This window comes from Colletotrichum lupini, chromosome 6 (assembly GCF_023278565.1).
Source record: "Colletotrichum lupini chromosome 6, complete sequence".
NCBI classification, from domain to species: domain Eukaryota; kingdom Fungi; phylum Ascomycota; class Sordariomycetes; order Glomerellales; family Glomerellaceae; genus Colletotrichum; species Colletotrichum lupini.
Window position 1 is genome coordinate 328,225 of NC_064679.1, and position 16,514 is coordinate 344,738.

Consider the following 16,514-nt stretch of genomic DNA (forward strand, 5'->3'; position numbering starts at 1 on the left):
CAAATTGGAGGAGCCGTTCAAGATGGAGCGGCCTTTTTCAACCTCCAAAGTCACAGGTAAGCTCTACGCGTCTCATGATCCTGTTGTTATCTCGTTGGCCTACTAGTCGTACCTTGACTGCGCTTCCCCCCAACTGACCAAGCATGCTATTCGCAGTCGAGTACTTCGATCCCCACGACGTTTACAAGCTCGTCACCCCGGGCCTCATTCCACGACTGCCCCTTCGAAATCTTCATTGGCAGTCGCATGCTGGACCTTTGCGCTCGATCGATACCCTTCACGTAGAGCTCACGCCCGCTGGCGGAGACCCTGCTGCCCCAATCTCGCCAACCATCTCCCCTTCGCTCCGCCGGTCAGTAAGCGCCGGCGCAAAGGACGATGGCTTCCAAACGCAGTCTATCGGAGGCAAAAGCACGTCTTCAGATATTTCCGATACCCCAACGATAGCGGCGCGACAGCCTGGCAAGGAACGGCGCCACCAAATACCCGGCCTGAGGCGGACACCTTACCTCAAAGTCCTGCTCGTTCGATGCGACGACAGCGATACCTACAAGTCCCAAACAAGGGCAGAGATCAGAGAATGGATCAAGAAGAATACACCGCCTTCGCAGTCTACCCGGAAGCTGAACACACAAGAGAACCATGATGCATTTGAGTTCCTGATTATTCATGTCGTAATACCCAACACTTTTGCGGCAAATCAACCTAGGGTCAGCGGAAAGGGCCTCGATGTTGCCGAGAAAGCAAGATCGTCAAGATGGGGCTCCGGATCCTCCACGTTATTGGAGAAGCTTCGGTCCGACTTCAACAGCTCTAGCAAGGGCGCGATCGATCGTGTGGCCCAGATCCGTATCGGCATCAACGACGTTCCATACGATGTACTGCCTCGAGTTGTTCCTGCCACGCCAACCGGTTATACCGAGTCGCGTCAGGATGCCGAAAACGCATGGGATGACCTCGTTGGCAAATTCAAGGAGCTGATTCTATCATCCTTTGACATGAGGGTGTCACAGTACGAGGAAGACATCAAGGAGAAGGATGCTCAGCGGGCTCTACCGGGTTGGAACTTCTGTACCTTCTTCATACTCAAAGAGGGTCTTGCGCGTGGGTTCGAGAGTGTCGGTCTTGTAGAGGATGCCTTGGTTGGCTACGACGAGCTCAGTGTCGGTCTCGACACAGTCGTCCAAGAACAGGCCACCTCCGGAGATCCCCAGACCCATGGGGGGTCTCTGTTGAGTCACACGCAAGACCTCGTGAAGCGAGCTGAAGCTGCCGTTGCCGCACTGGGTGCTGAGGACGGCTCTCTAGAGGATGACCAGCCTGTTGATCTACAGGCCACGGATGCCTCCAAAACCGACAAGTTCGACGATATCCCTATTAGCGCCACAAAGAAGCCGTACCGCGAAATGATAGTAGCCAATAATGTGTCAGTCTTTGACTTTCGCTGCTACATCTTTGCGAGACAGATATCGCTGCTGCTCCGCCTTGGCAACGCCTGGTCAACTAGGGAAGATCTCCTGGCAAAGCTTAGAGAGCAACAGGAGTCTGTCCTTCACGGCGTTGCACCGCAAGCGCCGCCCCCAAAGCAGACAGATGAAGCCGAAAATCTGTCCATGTTGGCTGAGATCTGCCGAAGGACCCTAGAATTCGTACCGGCTGTCTCGCAAGTTATGAGAGCCGACATCATGGCTGCGCTGAAGAACAAGCTTACCGAGGAAGATTCCCCGATTCTCAACCCCGTCCTGGCGGAGGCTATTGATAATCTTGTTGCATCATTCGCATTCTCCGTCGCGCAGCAGATTCTTGCTCAAACGTCGAGCAAAGCACTGCCCATCCCCCCATCGAGTTTGACTCCCTCCGACGGCCATGAGCCAAAGTCATCAATTCCAGAGTTGAAAACCATGCTACACCCGGCTCGAAACTCGTCTTTGCGTGTGGGAACGGGTTCCAATACAAGTACCAGACCACCGCCCAGTCCTGGAGTGTTTCCCGGGGGAACAGGCCCCAACCTTGATGACAATACAGCACCCAACGCCCAATTTCTCAAAGCTGGCCTAGAGGAACTCGCTGCGCGTCGGGCAGAGCTCTATGCTCTGTCTAGGAACGTCCTCCAAGGCAGCGGAAAGAAACGAGGCTGGGATATTGGATGGACATCTGCGCCGGTACTAGGGGAAATGGATGGCAACGACTTTGAAGACGTTGATCTCGACGGGGATGATCACAAGTCTCAGACAGACAACCCGGATCCGCTCTGTATAGGGCTGGCTGGTATCGAGAACGGTCTTCTCCACACTGCCCTCGACAATCGGGACGACTTCTATCGCCTGTACGAGACACTCACGGACAAGGCCTTGCGTCATTACACCGTGGCCAACCACACTCATGCAGTCAAGACAAGCATGGCCGACCTCGCCGTGCTCAAGTATCACCTTGGCGAGTACGGCCCGGCCGCTTCTTACTTCTACATGACCACTCCATTTTTCGGGGAGAACAGCTGGAGCCTATTGGAGCTTTCCATGCTTGTCATGTACTCTCGATGTCTGAAAGAGCTTCAGCGTAAGGATGAATTTGTTCGTGTGGGACTGAAGCTCTTGACGAAGGCAGCAGCTGCAGAAAATGAGAGGCTTCAGCAGAAGAAGCCCTCGCTTGTAGCTCACTCGGAGGTTCAGTACCCCGAGAAAAATGCCATCGCTGGCTTTCTCGATGAGGTATTGAGTACAGCTAAGACCCTTTCCAACGAGGTCAGGGTGCCTCTGGGGCATCTCTTCACCCAAGTCGAAGTTGTCGGGCATCCAGCCTACCACACCGGCAAAGATTGCTTCTCTCTTACCATTAAACTAAGAAGCTTGCTCATAGATGACCTAAGCCTGGAGAAGGCCGCCATACGCTTGTCCAGGACGTCATCCGGGGGGACAAAGGAGGTTTGGTTACACACTTCCGAAGCGAACATTCTCAAGCCAGGGATCAACGAGTTGCGGCTTACCAGCACTGTAAGTAGTATGCTGACGATACGAGAGAAGCTGAACTAACAGATGCTAGACCAATGTCGCCGGTCACTACAGGATTGACCGGGCAGATTTGATTTGCAACAAAGTTGACTTACACTGGGAGCGGGATGTCAACCAAACACCCAGCAAGACGGCGCAGATCTTCCGTCTTCCCGACCTGGAACTCTATCGCCCCACTGGCGGTTTGAGTTGTCGCTTAACGGCGGCAAGAGACATTCAGTTGGACAAGAACAATTCACTTGATTTGGAACTCTTGACGGGATGGAACACTATCAAGTCCTGTGAGCTTTCGGTCAAGCCATCGACTGGCGGCCTTCGAATCATTTCAACCGAAGCAACGTTTCTTGGACCTGCACTAGAATACGAGAAGCCTTTGGAGGCCGGACTTTTCCGCTTCGGAAGCATCTCCGCGTCGTCCGCCATCAAAATGCGTTTCCCGTACACCATCGAGCAAGATGTTCCGAGCATATCGGCTAGAATCGAAATCACGTACACTACAGACGAGGGCACTTTCACATACTCCAATGTATTCTCAGTCCCAGTGGCACTCGCCTTGGGCGTCAATGTACAGGACGTTTTCAAGCACAACGCCTTATTCTCCCGCTTCAGCGTCTCAATAGCCTCGTTGAGCCCACTCAGAGTGTTCAAAACACATCTGATCGACTCAGATGTCTTTGCTGCCCATTCTGCAGCTCCACCAAACAAGTCCATCATGGTGTTTCCGAAGCAGCCTGCCAGTTTGCTTTACAAGATCACACGCAAAGCTTCAGGCAACACCACACCCAAGACCCAGCGGACCCTGTATCTTAAGCTTCATTACAGCGTTGTCTTGGATGAGATTATTGCCCTTGTTGAAGATTCCCTGTCAAAGTACATCGAAGAATCTCCTCTTTCCTCCTTCTCAGGCCTTTTGATCAACCGCGTACTGGCAGAGGTGCGGTCTAGCCTTTCGGCTTATGACTTGGAGCGAGCTGCTCTCCTCGGCGAGGTTTCTACGGCCTTCGTATCGCCTTTACTAACAGGGAATATCTTCAGAGGTCTGGGCACAGTCCCGGGCGGCAAAGAAGACACCTCTAAAGCTCTTCAAGCATTCCTTGTTTCCTGGCAGTCAACGTATCCAAAGTTAACCATCAAAGGAATCGAGTCGATCAGTCGATCAATCCTCATCCCTGTCGACGTCCCCTCCATTCCCGTTTTCCACTCGGTCGACATTCAGCTTCCGCCACCCGACGAACAAATAGCAGGTTCGACCCTGGCCGTCAACCAGTTGCTGTCTGCTAATCTACGTTTGCGCTGGACTCGCATCTGGGACACGGCTGTCAGTGATGGCAAAGGCATCAATAGGGACTACGAGTTCAGCTTTGATGTGACTGGTCCAGGTGACACATGGCTCATCGGCGGCCGGAAGCGCGGCAACTTCAAGAGTCTGGGAGTAGACAAGTCGGACGCCAAGTTTGGAGAATCCGAGTTGCATGTTCCCGTGCTCATCGTACCGCTGCGCGAAGGACGGCTGCCCTACCCCAATGTGGAGATTCGCGAGGTCAAGAAGGAGGAGAATGACGAGACAGCTGGTCATCATGAGATCGATTACCAAAACATTGGCGAGACAGTACGGGTCGTTGCTGACTTGCAGCGGGTGACCCTAAGTCTAGATGCTAGCGGACCCAGTGGTGGTCCATTGGTTCTCGAGAGCGAGCGGCGCGAATTCCATCATCGGATCTTACTGTGATGATGCGATAGATGTCTTTCTCCAGCCATTTACCTGGCTGTGTATGATAGATAATGAAAAATACAACGTGAATAAGTCGAAGCCAATTCGCATTGGATTCCATAAATAGTGAGCTGAGATAATGTTTATGGCCATGCCGGCAAGCGCGCTGCCGCTCTTCTCGGGGTTGCCGTTCTCCCCCTACCAGCTGGCGGCAACTTCACGTTGCCCGACGAATCCATGTGACTGCCCGCTCGTTCCACTTTGAGGCTCCGCGATGGCTACCAAGCCAATACGTGTTTGCAAGCGACCAACATATCCACTTCGAGCCCAGGACAGGAAGGTGCTAGAGCTGTGCCTCAGTCCTCGTGACCAGCTGGGCGTTGCTCCCCGCTGCGCCGTAAAGTAGTCAACTAACAAGGCCTCATTCGTCACCACGGAAGTGGCCGGCACTTCATTCACTGTGCCAATGCACCTGGGCAACTGGAAGATCCAGTTATAAATATCGGCTACGACAACTCCTCTACATGTATTCAACTTGAGTCTACAACAAATCAAAATAATAATCACTTGGCGCCAAGAAAAGACGATTTGTGCCAGCACATCACTCGAAGACTGTTAATCGATTGTCCTCTGCTCAGAACCAAATCATATCAAGACTGCCTTCCGCCTACACTTACTCTGAACGAAACTCCCGCTACCAGGATCGAGAGCTGTCTACGAACCATTTTCTCTGAAGCACACGCGTTCAGATCAACATGTCTGATCAACTCAGCAAAACCGATAGTCAAACGCCGCTTATAAAGCACGAAACTTCCGAGTCTATGCCAATATCCACGTCGAAGAAAAGATCACTCTATCAACGCATACAAGACCGAAACAGAGTTGAGATTTTAGAGGAGGAATTGCAAAAGTACACGGGAATGAGCAAGGCGGGTCTGCAGGATTGGGCCAAGGACCGCCCGGGGGTTAGAGCAAAGACACCCGCTAACACGGGGAAAGAATTTGAGTCTTGGGAATCTATGCGTGTCACTACAGGGATTATGTGACGTTAGTGATTTGCATTGGTTGGGTTTGAGTATATAGTAACTGAGTTGCATTGGTTAGGTCTGAGGCTATCGTAACTGAGTTGCATCTTTTGATGATAGTCAACCCAAAACACTAAGTGAATACGTAACAAATGGTATGAAATTCGTTGTAAAGTCAACGGCTGGAACACATGTTTTGAGATGGGCTTATGATGCTCCTGGTGCCGAGTATGTGGCAAAAGATTTTCAGACCACATAAACTTCCATATTGAAATTTTGATTCATCTCCCCAACGACTAGGGTACGACAATGGCACAAAGACCTTCTGATATCATGATCTACCTAGAGTCATTCTAGACCCACTACGTACTCAGGACCTTTCAACCCAACCACAGGCCGCCGTCAGAATTGATTTAGCATATTGATGTTTTCGATATCTTCCTCGAAGGTCACAGAGTTGCTATTCTTGCATCATATTCGAGCACTGCGGGTGTGGTGTAATGCCTATCTGATTTCCAAAGAGAGAGATTAAATGCGCATCAAATAGGCTTCGATGAGTTTGCATGTAAGAAAGTGAGTATATGCTTGACCAGGCCATCCCATATTGCTTCTTTAATATCAGCAGAAGCTGATTGGTTTTTAATCATGTTTCCCCCAGTAGCTTTAACTGCTGTCCCTCGAGCGAGTTGCAGTGTGGTCTCATCATTGACCCCGGGTCCGAGCAAATTTATCTCAGACCACCCCTTCAGACGATACCAGGTGAGGCACGTCGGAGGGACGACGCAACTATTCTGCCGTATTGCTTGAGGACCCGAGCGGCGGGACGGCAAGTGGACTCCACGCCATCCCCCACTTTCCGTGCCGGGATTCGATACGACGTCGGCAGTGGGTTTGAGGGGCGGGAGCGGGGGATCGACACGAGCCGGGGCAAGCGACCATCGTGGTTCTGGGCTGAATAATACGAGGTTTATATGTGTTACAACTTGAGAAGGTTCCAAATGATGCTGTCAAACATTTCAAAATTGAGTACTGCTAGTATTTACATAAAGTCCGCTTATCAGATTGCGAATCTGCCTGGAACCACACCCTTCCCCATTCAAGCTCAACCCTCATGGCCGCAAACCAGAGTCTCGCGGGCAAGATTGCCGTGGTTTCCGGTAGTTGCAGTGGTATCGGGCATGCAATAGCGAAGGAGCTCAGCGCTCGAGGAGCCCACGCCGTAATCAACTACCCAAACGCCTCCCTAGCAGATGAAGCGGCCGCAGCAGTGGCGGCACTTTCCACCCCAGGAATCACGATCGAAGCCAACATTAGCACTGTGGACGGACCGAGGAAGTTGATAGAAGGTGCAGTTGAGGCTTATGGTCACATTGACATTCTTGTCAATAACGCCGCAATTGCCATCAATTTGCCATTTGAGGAACAAACGCTCGATCACTGGGATTCTTTGGTCAATCTGAACGGTCGTGGAACATTTCTCTTGACGCAGCAGGCTCTGCCATACCTTACTCGTGGAAGTGGACGCATCGTCAACATCTGTTCCATTAGCTCCCGCGCTGCCCCTCCTCTACAAACTATCTACGCCGGGACCAAGGGGATGGTAGATTCTTTCACCCGTGTTTGGGCAAAAGAGCTTCCCCCAAAATATGGATGCACCGTCAATGCTGTGTCCCCTGGCCCTACTGCGACGCACGGGTTCTTGAGTGCCGGAGAGGAAGCCATGAAGGTCCTAGGGCCTACAATTGAAGCAACGCCGGCAGCGAAAAGGCTAGGCAAGCCAGAAGAAATAGCGGATGCTGTGGCGTTTCTTTGCGAAGAACGATCCCGATGGGTCAATGGAGAACACATGTTCGTCAATGGGGGGCTATACATGGACTGAAAGCGACGAGGTTGTCGGAAAAGCCATAGGAAATTGTCACGTTAACCTAAGGCATATATGTTGAAACAAAGCGAGCAAGTCACTAGTTCCCTCTTGCTTTCTTCCTTCCAAATATTGCCCGAGTATCTACTTACAGCGACGAAGGATGTTGCGGGCACTGAATAAAGCGATTGCTACAGTAGCCTATTCGCCGACCTCCCGATCTGGGTGCCAGTGCAGGAACTGCCTGGAAAACTTCCACTTCCATGTTGCCTGTCGCATTCGATTTCCAAAAAAGTAAAAGGGTATGGTTGACAAGAACACAGCCGCCGATATACCCGCTAAGGTTCCAAATACGGAGAGATATCCTGACTCTTGGACCCAAACATTCACGTAAAAGCTGAGAAGAAATCCAAAAACGGCTACTAGAACATCAGCTACATGAACACAAAGAAACGCCCCCTCAAGGGTCGTATCTCACAAAAATATGTCATAGGCACATCTCAGGAATTGGCTCACCTTTGAAGAAAGACTGCGTTACTATAACCTCACCGGCTATGGGCCGATAAGAATCAAGAATATACACAAGAGCCACGTTGTTTGACTGAACAGTGGTGAAGTTTACTATCCAAGTTAGCTTGTGACGCCCTAATATCCCTTCCATAACATATGCGTGTCTAAAGAGACCGAGAGGAAGGCGGATAAACGTACCAAGGCCGATACCAATAGTGGGACAAATCCAGTGTAATTTCTTCGCGAAGCCTGCCCCGTATAAAATGCATGATAATGGACCCGTGATCAAGCTGATTATCATTGCAGGTAACCGCATTTCGGGGATCCTGGTTCCGCCACTCCGAATCGTCAGTTTGTCTGCCATCCAATCTGTGAAGTGTCCCCCGCAGAAGATGGCTAAGAAGGAGCCAAATATCGTAGAGAGATACGTTAAACCGGATTGCCAGGTATGAAAACCGTAGACCGTCGAGAAAGCGTTCGAGAAGTTCGCGGATATCACAACGATCATGCCAGTGGTGATTGCGTTGATTAAGGTCGCCCAGAATACGGCTGGCAAAGTAATGGCGACAAGAGGACGAAACATCAGAGCCAGTAGAGGTTCGCTAGTGTAAGTCCCCGAGAAGACTCTCATAGTCGCCAAATAGGTCTTCCACGTCGATGGAGATGACGTGTGCGACGAAGAAGGAGGGTTCTCAAGACACTGAGAAGACGGCTTGGTGGATTCGTGTCTGGATGGTACCACCTCTAGCTCCGTTGCATATCGCCTTCGATAGTGTGTTTCGGGGAAGGTGAACAGTACTAGAACCGTACAAGTTCCGACGAAGGCAGAAAATACCCAGAATATCATCCTCCAGCTGTAAGCTTGTGTGATCAGGCCCGAAAACACCACGCCCACACCAACACCCGCAGATAAGGAACATGTGTAGATACTAATGCAGATTGTCAGAATCGGTTCATCCTAATTGAGGCGCTCCTGGGATGTAAGCAAAGAAGGATAGACTGACACCATGGCACGCCCGCGTTGGTGCAAGAAGAACAAGTCAGTGATTGTCAAGGGTGCGACGATTTCTGCAGCAGCACAAGCAAAGCCGAGAAAGAGCCTGCCAACAAGTGCACTGCCAAAAGAAGCCGCTGCGCCACTCCATATACAACTTGCCGTAAGTAAAAGGTAGGACGCGATGTAAACGGGCCTTCTGCCGTATTTGATTGCCAGAGGCACCCAAATAAGATTGCCCGCACCAATCATGAGTGAACACCCGGTTTGAAGGTATGATGCTTTAGCAATGTTGTTTGGCACAGTGTCAGGCCCAGGGCCGAAGAATTCGAGAGTGATCAACTCTAGGGCAACAGCAGGCCCGACAATGACGGCATGGGCGAAGAAAATTCCAAAGCATGTCAGCGAAAAAATGTAGTATTTGCGTGTTGGTGACCTGGTACGTTATGATTCAGCGCAAGTCTCCCTCAGTTCGTGGTATTCGTAGCAATTTGGAATGAATCAACACTCACCAGTTTAAAGGATCGTTGGGGTCATTTGAGGGCGTGGGTACCAGAATGATTTCATTGGTTTCATTGTGGCGAAGCTGAACTGTTCCCAGCGTTTGTTCTTTCAACTTAGTGTCCACATCTTCTTGCAGCCGAATCTCCTGAACAGGCAAGATTGACATCGTGTTACTTTTGCAAAGAATACCACGATAGTCGAGAGCAGAAACGAAGTGAGATGGATGATATGATCACGGGTGAGGAAAAGGGGTCTCAAGAGCGTCCCGGGCTCGCCCAAATGGCTCATATTTAAAGACAGACACTACGACGACCGAACTCTGGGAGGTATTGGGTTGCAAATTTTCCAAAAAAAGTTGTATAGAGGCCCCGGGACCACCATGAGGTTTCATTGAGAAAGCATGAGGAGTGTCGGGATGTCCTGCTGAAATGCGGGGGTGGGGCCTCGGGGCGTGATAGCTGAGGTTCGTTCTGTGTTGGTGGCGACAGGATACGTGATTGGGAGTAGCCACCAAGGAGGAAGTACCTAGGAAAAATAGCATTTCCTGTCACCAATCTGAGAAAAGTGAGGTATAGTTGGCAGGTTACTACGGCAAAGTCACCGGCACGACGACACCCACTTTACCGAGAGGCTCCAAGAAGCGCCGTACCCCAAACGCATGAGACATTGCGAGTCTCCTGGCATAGTGCCCCAGACAATGAGTGACTCTTCGCGAATATTGTCATTGCTCATCCGGGAAAAAAGGCTGCCTGTATCGAATTGACATCATCAAGGACTGCGTGATGCCAACGTTCGAGCTTGAGGTATGCTGAAGGAATGTGCCTACCTTAGTTGACAACCTTTTAACTAGATTGAAACAAATCGATCTTCGGAGAAGCACTAGTGGGGGGACGATTCAATTACAAGTGTAAGTGATTAAATGTGGATACGTCTCTATGCTCCCCATACGCAAGGAGTCAACGATAGAAGCTCTATCCATGTTCCATAGGAGGGCAAGATTCATTCTATGAATCCACCCCAAAAGCGTAGGGGCTAAGATACCGTCCTATTATTCAGAGCCTCAAAACAAGGATTAATAAATGAATTCTACGCCAAGTTCGAAATGCTTTAACTATTAGCACGTCGCTATTATACTAAAACTATCGGATTAGAAGTCTAATTCGACCGCGGTATATAGCCGACTGCGCAGGGGCTAATTAGAGGCCCTATTTACGATTATCGTAGCTAACCTAACCTATAGTTAGAACCTCTTTTTTATACTTACTACGCAGATATTTATATAATTTAATTAATCTCTTTATTAACTACGGTTCGAACTAACTACTTTATAATAAGGATACTAATACTAATTAGTAATTAAATTCTATTATTATAAATTAGTAAAATATCTCGCTATGCAAAAGAAACGACCTCTTAATACTATATAGGATAAGAGATTCGTACTAATTAACTTTATAAAAATAGATAAAAAAGGGGGCGATTCTTAAATACCGTACGGAATTGAGTAATCGTAGCCCTTTATTACTTACGAAAGGTCGACGTTTATTACGTTAAACTACGTTAATTAACGGAATTACTTAAGTAAGTAGCCTTTTACCGTTGCCCTAAGTAGCTTTTTTACTAAACGACTTTTCTATAGCCGGCCTATAATTAAAAATTAACTAGTTAAATTAGTAAAAAGAAATACTTACGTAACGACTACTTACCTAATTAATTAGCGTAATAAACGAGCTTAATAATATAATATAAAAAAGTACTGCGTAATTAAAAAAGGGGATCTCTAAATATAAATATTTTTATTTAGTAATAAAAGTAACCCTATAGGAGTTATTAAGCTAAGAGATTTATAATATATAGAAAAGTCTATTACTACGAGGATCTTATAAATACGACCTTAAGCCTACGATTTAAATAACCTCTTCGTAGCTCCCTTAACTACCCCCCGGGTATTACTTAGGAATATAGTATAGGGGATAGTTTAACGAGAGAGGAGGGGATTTAAAAATCTTAATAGTATTAAGTTAAGAATATTATAGATCTTAGAAATTAACTTAGGAAAAAGGCAGCTACCCTAAAGTAGTCCTACGACCTCCCGCTAGAGTTATTATTAGCTTAAAAAAAGGCTAAAAAAACGAGGATCTAAGAGGAAAAAAAAAAGAATCCTCTAGAGGGCTACTAAAAGGCTTCTTTTTATATTAGCTCCTAGCACGAGATTACTAATTTTAAAAAATTAACTAAGTAATAAAAGGGATCGTTAATAAGTAATAATTACCTAATTATAATTAAGTTATGAAAAAGACTACTTAAAAGATATAAAATAGGGTACTAAGAGGCTATAAAAGATAAGATCTCTAAGTATCTAACCTTACTACGTACGAGTAATAAGTAAGTATTTTTTAATAAGTCCTTAAAATCTACGATTTTATAAAAAAGAGGGCTTAACTTCGTTAATTATACTTAATAGCCTATACGGTTCTTAATAGCCTATATAGCTCCTTTATAAGTTACTTAGTATCTATTTTTAACTATTCTTACGGAATACTACTCTAAAAGAGGTAGGTTAAAAAAAGAAGCTATTTAGAAATTATAAAGAGTACGAGGCTTAAGAAGTTAGAAATATATAAGATAGTAGAAATCGGTAATTAGTAAAGATCCTAAGACTAATTACTATATTTTCTTATAATAATATAAACGTTTACCGCTACTATTATAAAAAAGAACTATTAAAACTTACCCTTTTATATTAAATAAAAAGGAGGATCTTAATAAGTACGATAGCTAGCGATCTAAAAAGGTAGTAGTAATTATTAAAAATAATAAAAACGAGAGTAGTAGCGAGATAGTAAGAAGAAGCGGGAATCTCCTAGACCTTAATAAATTCGTTAGGTAATAAAAGCACGGATTTATTATAACTAGTACGCAAATTAAATATATCCTTATTGAAATTAAATATACTAATAATCGCTAATACGGGTATAAGCTAGAGTACGACCCTTAGCGAGTTAGGGTAAAAAAGAAAAGGACGAAACCCGATCCTAAATAGAATCCCAATCCCTTATAAATAAGTAAATATTAACCCGGATTATTAAGGGACGTAAATATACCGAATCGCAAATTAGCTTAACGGTAAGTAAATTAATATAGTATTAATTTATTTAACTAAAGTCTATAAAAAAAGGGGCTATAGGGGTAACCCCTATTTTACGAAATCGTAAACGACCTTAGTTATTAATTAAATAAATAGTTCGCGAGCGTAAGCCTAAGAATTATAAAAATAGTTAATAGATTTTTCTATAAGCGAGGGGTATTATTAGTATAATTATAATCGCGAGAGCTATACGAAATATTAATAATAATAATTATAGAAAAAGAATTCGTACTATAGAACTAGGCATAGGTCGATAGAGCGTATAATCGCTTTAATAAATTTAGAAAAAGGGTAAACGACCTAGATTTCCTTTTTATAATTACTAATAGAAATCTATTATTATAAAAGGATATACTAGGGTAAAATATAATACTAAAAGTACGATAATCAATAATTCTACCTATTTCGATCTATAACTCGTTACTATTATTAATACGAAATTCGGTACTAATTAGTTAATAAAAAAAGAGGTAGACGACCTAAAGTTATTAATAGTACGTAGCGACGTAAGGATCGTATATAAATACTAAAAATCTAGTAATAAATACGAAGCAATTTATAAACTTTAAAAAGATCTTTTTAAAAAAGAAATTATACTCTGGGGGGAAGTATAAGGTCTTATAAAAAACCCTAACGATGTTTTATAATTATTATAAAAAAGTCGGAATTAGGGAATATTAGTACTATTTGGTAATTAATATCGTATTCGTAAGTAAAGCCTCTAATTATTATTATAAAGCGGTACGTAATCTCGATCGAAACGACTTTTTTAGTATAATTAACGTAATCCGAAGCCGCTTTAAAACTTACGATAAGAACCTAGAGCTCCTATCTAAGCTACGAGCAATTTCTTTCGTATTTATAGCTAGGATAATAGAGGGTAAATCGTAAGTAAAGATCCTTAAAAAGCTTATTAATTAAATTAATAAGCTAGCGAAAACCTAGCTAAATAAAGGGATAAACGAGCGGAAAATCGGATATTTTTATACCGTAGTTTAGCGTATACTAAAAATAAAAATAACCTTATACTAAGTACCCGAAGACTACGAGACGCTCTACTTAAAGCTAAGATCTAACTTTAATATTAAAATAAAAATACCGTACTAAACCTACCTCTAGGTATATAATAGCCCTTATTAATAATATTAGGTCGATCGAACGTATAATAAAAAAAGAAAAGAAGCTAAATACGGTAATCGCTAATAAAGAGGCCTAGATTCGTTAAATAGGTAGAGATTTAACTTATAGGTAAGGTAATAAAAAAAGTAATACTATATTTATAAAAAGGATAGATATTAGTTAAGTAATTACTCCGAAGAAGAGCGTGCTAAATCGTACGAATAATATAAAAAGTCGAGGGTAGTAAATAGTAAAACTAGCCCTCGTTAGTTTAACTAATTCTTTATTATATATAAGGGCAGATCCGGGGGTACGGAACCTAGCGATAGTAGCTAAAATAATAACTTAAAGTATATACCCCCTATAAGAAATTCGGAAAATAAGGAAGATCTTACTCCCTATACTAACGAATTAAATTATAACGAAATTAATAATATTAACTATTCTTTTTTTACCCCGTTAGCCTCTAGAGGATATACGAGGCTAAACGAATAGAGGGTAGTAAAAGCTCTTAATAAATAGGCTTTTATTTATAAATAGTAAAAGAAGGTCCCTTAAATAACGGATACGGAGGCGGCTAAAAGGGCGAATTTAATAAGGCTAAAGCCTATTTTCTTAATAATTAAAAAAAAGACGTTATCTCTCTTAATATTTAAAAAAAAAGAATATAGTACTAAGTAAATCTAAGGGTAGTTAGAGGGGTCCTTTTTATATTACTTAGATCCCTCGAATACTAAGCTCGTATAAGTATTCTATACGAGTAAAAAGTACGGCCTAGACAATTTTTATAGGATTATCCTAGATACTAAAGTATCGTAATAATTAACTAGAGGAAAAGGGCAATTCTAAGCGCTATAAAAAATCGTATTAATAACGCTTAATACGTCGATAGCGAGTATTACGAAGATTAGTTTCGGCCTAAGTAAAGAAATCGTCGCCCTAAGTATAATAAAAATAGAGACGCACTTTAGAACGATAACTTTTTATATTTTACTTATTAATACCCCATTTCTCTTATATTTAAAAAACATAAATCGACTAGGTATTATATTTAATAATACGAGGAACAAAATCTTTAGTAATAAGTACTTCGAAATAGTTAAACGACGATAGGGGCATGCGTTTATAAAGTTTACTAACGATATAAAGTCGATTAATTACCTAATAGAAAATAAGCTTAGAAAACTATATTAAAGATTCGGGTACTTATCGGTTACGAGGCTATATAACCTCTTAAAGTAATTAGGTAATAATAATATCGAAATAGGGGCGCTAGAGTAGTTAACGAAAGTATATTACTAATACTAAATAAATACGTAGAGCCCACGCAAATTTAAGTTTAAATTGCGTAATAAGCTTAACTTTAACTAAGAAATCGTTATTAATATCTTATATTTAAATAGTCGGCTAGTATTATATATAATCGATATAGCTATATCTTTCTAAATAAGGTAATTCCTCTAGGATTTATAAGTAAAGATAGTATAAGTAGCCCTACGAAAAAGCTAGATCGATATATACTAAGGACCGCTAGATAGTATTAGAACCGACGCTAGTACTAGCTTTAAATTAGTAAAATTTAGGGATAATATAACGGCCTACGGTATATAGCTAAAAGTCGTACTTATTAAAGCGTACTATAGTATTAGAAAAATAAAAAGGGCACACTAGTAGTTAAAAAGGGCGTTTAGAATTATTAAAAAAGAAAATCCGGATTTTACTAACGACGAATACTTCTAAATAGTACTTAAATATTATAACAATACTATAGGGCCTAACGGACTTATATTAACGCTATTAGTATTTAGAGTATATTTAAGAACGACCTTAGCCTTGCTACCGTTACTAAGTATAAGCTAACGAGCCCGAGTAGTTAAAAAAGTAATATAAGTACTACGCGAGGTAAGTATAAAAAAATAAGTTAATAAAGTAATTACTACGCGTAATAGGCCCGATATAGGGGGTAATTTAGATATATTACTAAATTCGTATATATAAGTATAGCGCGAAATTACTTAATAATAAGCTAGGCTATATAAATTAATTTCCGTTAACGAGCGCTCTTATATAGTTATAAAAGATCGTAACTAGTTATTTAAAGTATTAATTATAGTAGTTAGACCGTACTATATAGATCTTAACGAGGTAATTTCTAACTTATAAAAAAAAAAGAGCTAGGGGAAACTATATAACCTATAAAAGAGGCATAAAAAATTATCCTTAACGAAATCGTTATAGTAGTACTAACAAACGACGAAAAAGAGGAAATTACTAAAAGGGCACTAATATTACTAGTAAAACGTTATAAAAGATTATAATGGTAAGCCCTAACGCGGCAATTTATTATTAATAACGAGGTAATTAATACCTTTTATATAGTAAAAAAGAAAGCCGATTTCGAGCTAGTAGTTAAACTACGTAAAGAAGGCATAATTATAATTATTAAAAAGCTATATAAAAGATCAGATCTTATCGAAGTAAACACTCTTCGTAATCGAGGGGTCTATCGATTTATCCTATACGACTTAGAAAAATATATAAACCTCCGTATATTTAAATTACGAATAGTTTATAAGATTAAAAAGAAAGGAACACCCTAGCTATATAAGAAGTTTAGATACGTAATTTAGGGGT

The 16,514-nt window shown here is 43.1% G+C and overlaps 5 protein-coding genes across 5 annotated transcripts; 4 read left to right on the top strand and 1 right to left on the bottom strand.

Annotated features, from left to right (window-relative positions):
* Window positions 1-22: 22 nt before the first annotated feature.
* On the top strand, window positions 23-4,737 carry CLUP02_11580 (uncharacterized protein; the record flags this gene model as incomplete). The annotated part of the gene is made up of 3 exons (XM_049290547.1): window positions 23-56; window positions 157-2,990; window positions 3,040-4,737. The coding sequence occupies 3 exons, from the start codon at window positions 23-25 to the stop codon at window positions 4,735-4,737; spliced, it is 4,566 nt and encodes a 1,521-aa protein (XP_049147692.1).
* A 737-nt stretch (window positions 4,738-5,474) lies between these two features.
* On the top strand, window positions 5,475-5,765 carry CLUP02_11581 (uncharacterized protein; the record flags this gene model as incomplete). The annotated part of the gene is made up of 1 exon (XM_049290548.1): window positions 5,475-5,765. The coding sequence occupies one exon, from the start codon at window positions 5,475-5,477 to the stop codon at window positions 5,763-5,765; it is 291 nt and encodes a 96-aa protein (XP_049147693.1).
* A 1,090-nt stretch (window positions 5,766-6,855) lies between these two features.
* CLUP02_11582 (3-oxoacyl-(acyl-carrier protein) reductase) lies at window positions 6,856-7,623 on the top strand (the record flags this gene model as incomplete). The annotated part of the gene is made up of 1 exon (XM_049290549.1): window positions 6,856-7,623. The coding sequence occupies one exon, from the start codon at window positions 6,856-6,858 to the stop codon at window positions 7,621-7,623; it is 768 nt and encodes a 255-aa protein (XP_049147694.1).
* A 627-nt stretch (window positions 7,624-8,250) lies between these two features.
* On the bottom strand, window positions 8,251-10,616 carry CLUP02_11583 (uncharacterized protein; the record flags this gene model as incomplete). The annotated part of the gene is made up of 7 exons (XM_049290550.1): window positions 8,251-8,279; window positions 8,314-9,044; window positions 9,120-9,545; window positions 9,622-9,758; window positions 9,916-10,168; window positions 10,233-10,362; window positions 10,517-10,616. The coding sequence occupies 7 exons, from the start codon at window positions 10,614-10,616 to the stop codon at window positions 8,251-8,253; spliced, it is 1,806 nt and encodes a 601-aa protein (XP_049147695.1).
* A 4,137-nt stretch (window positions 10,617-14,753) lies between these two features.
* CLUP02_11584 (uncharacterized protein) lies at window positions 14,754-14,993 on the top strand (the record flags this gene model as incomplete). The annotated part of the gene is made up of 1 exon (XM_049290551.1): window positions 14,754-14,993. A coding segment is annotated over one exon (240 nt), but the record flags the coding sequence as incomplete, so codon positions are not given.
* Between the last annotated feature and the right edge of the window lie 1,521 nt (window positions 14,994-16,514).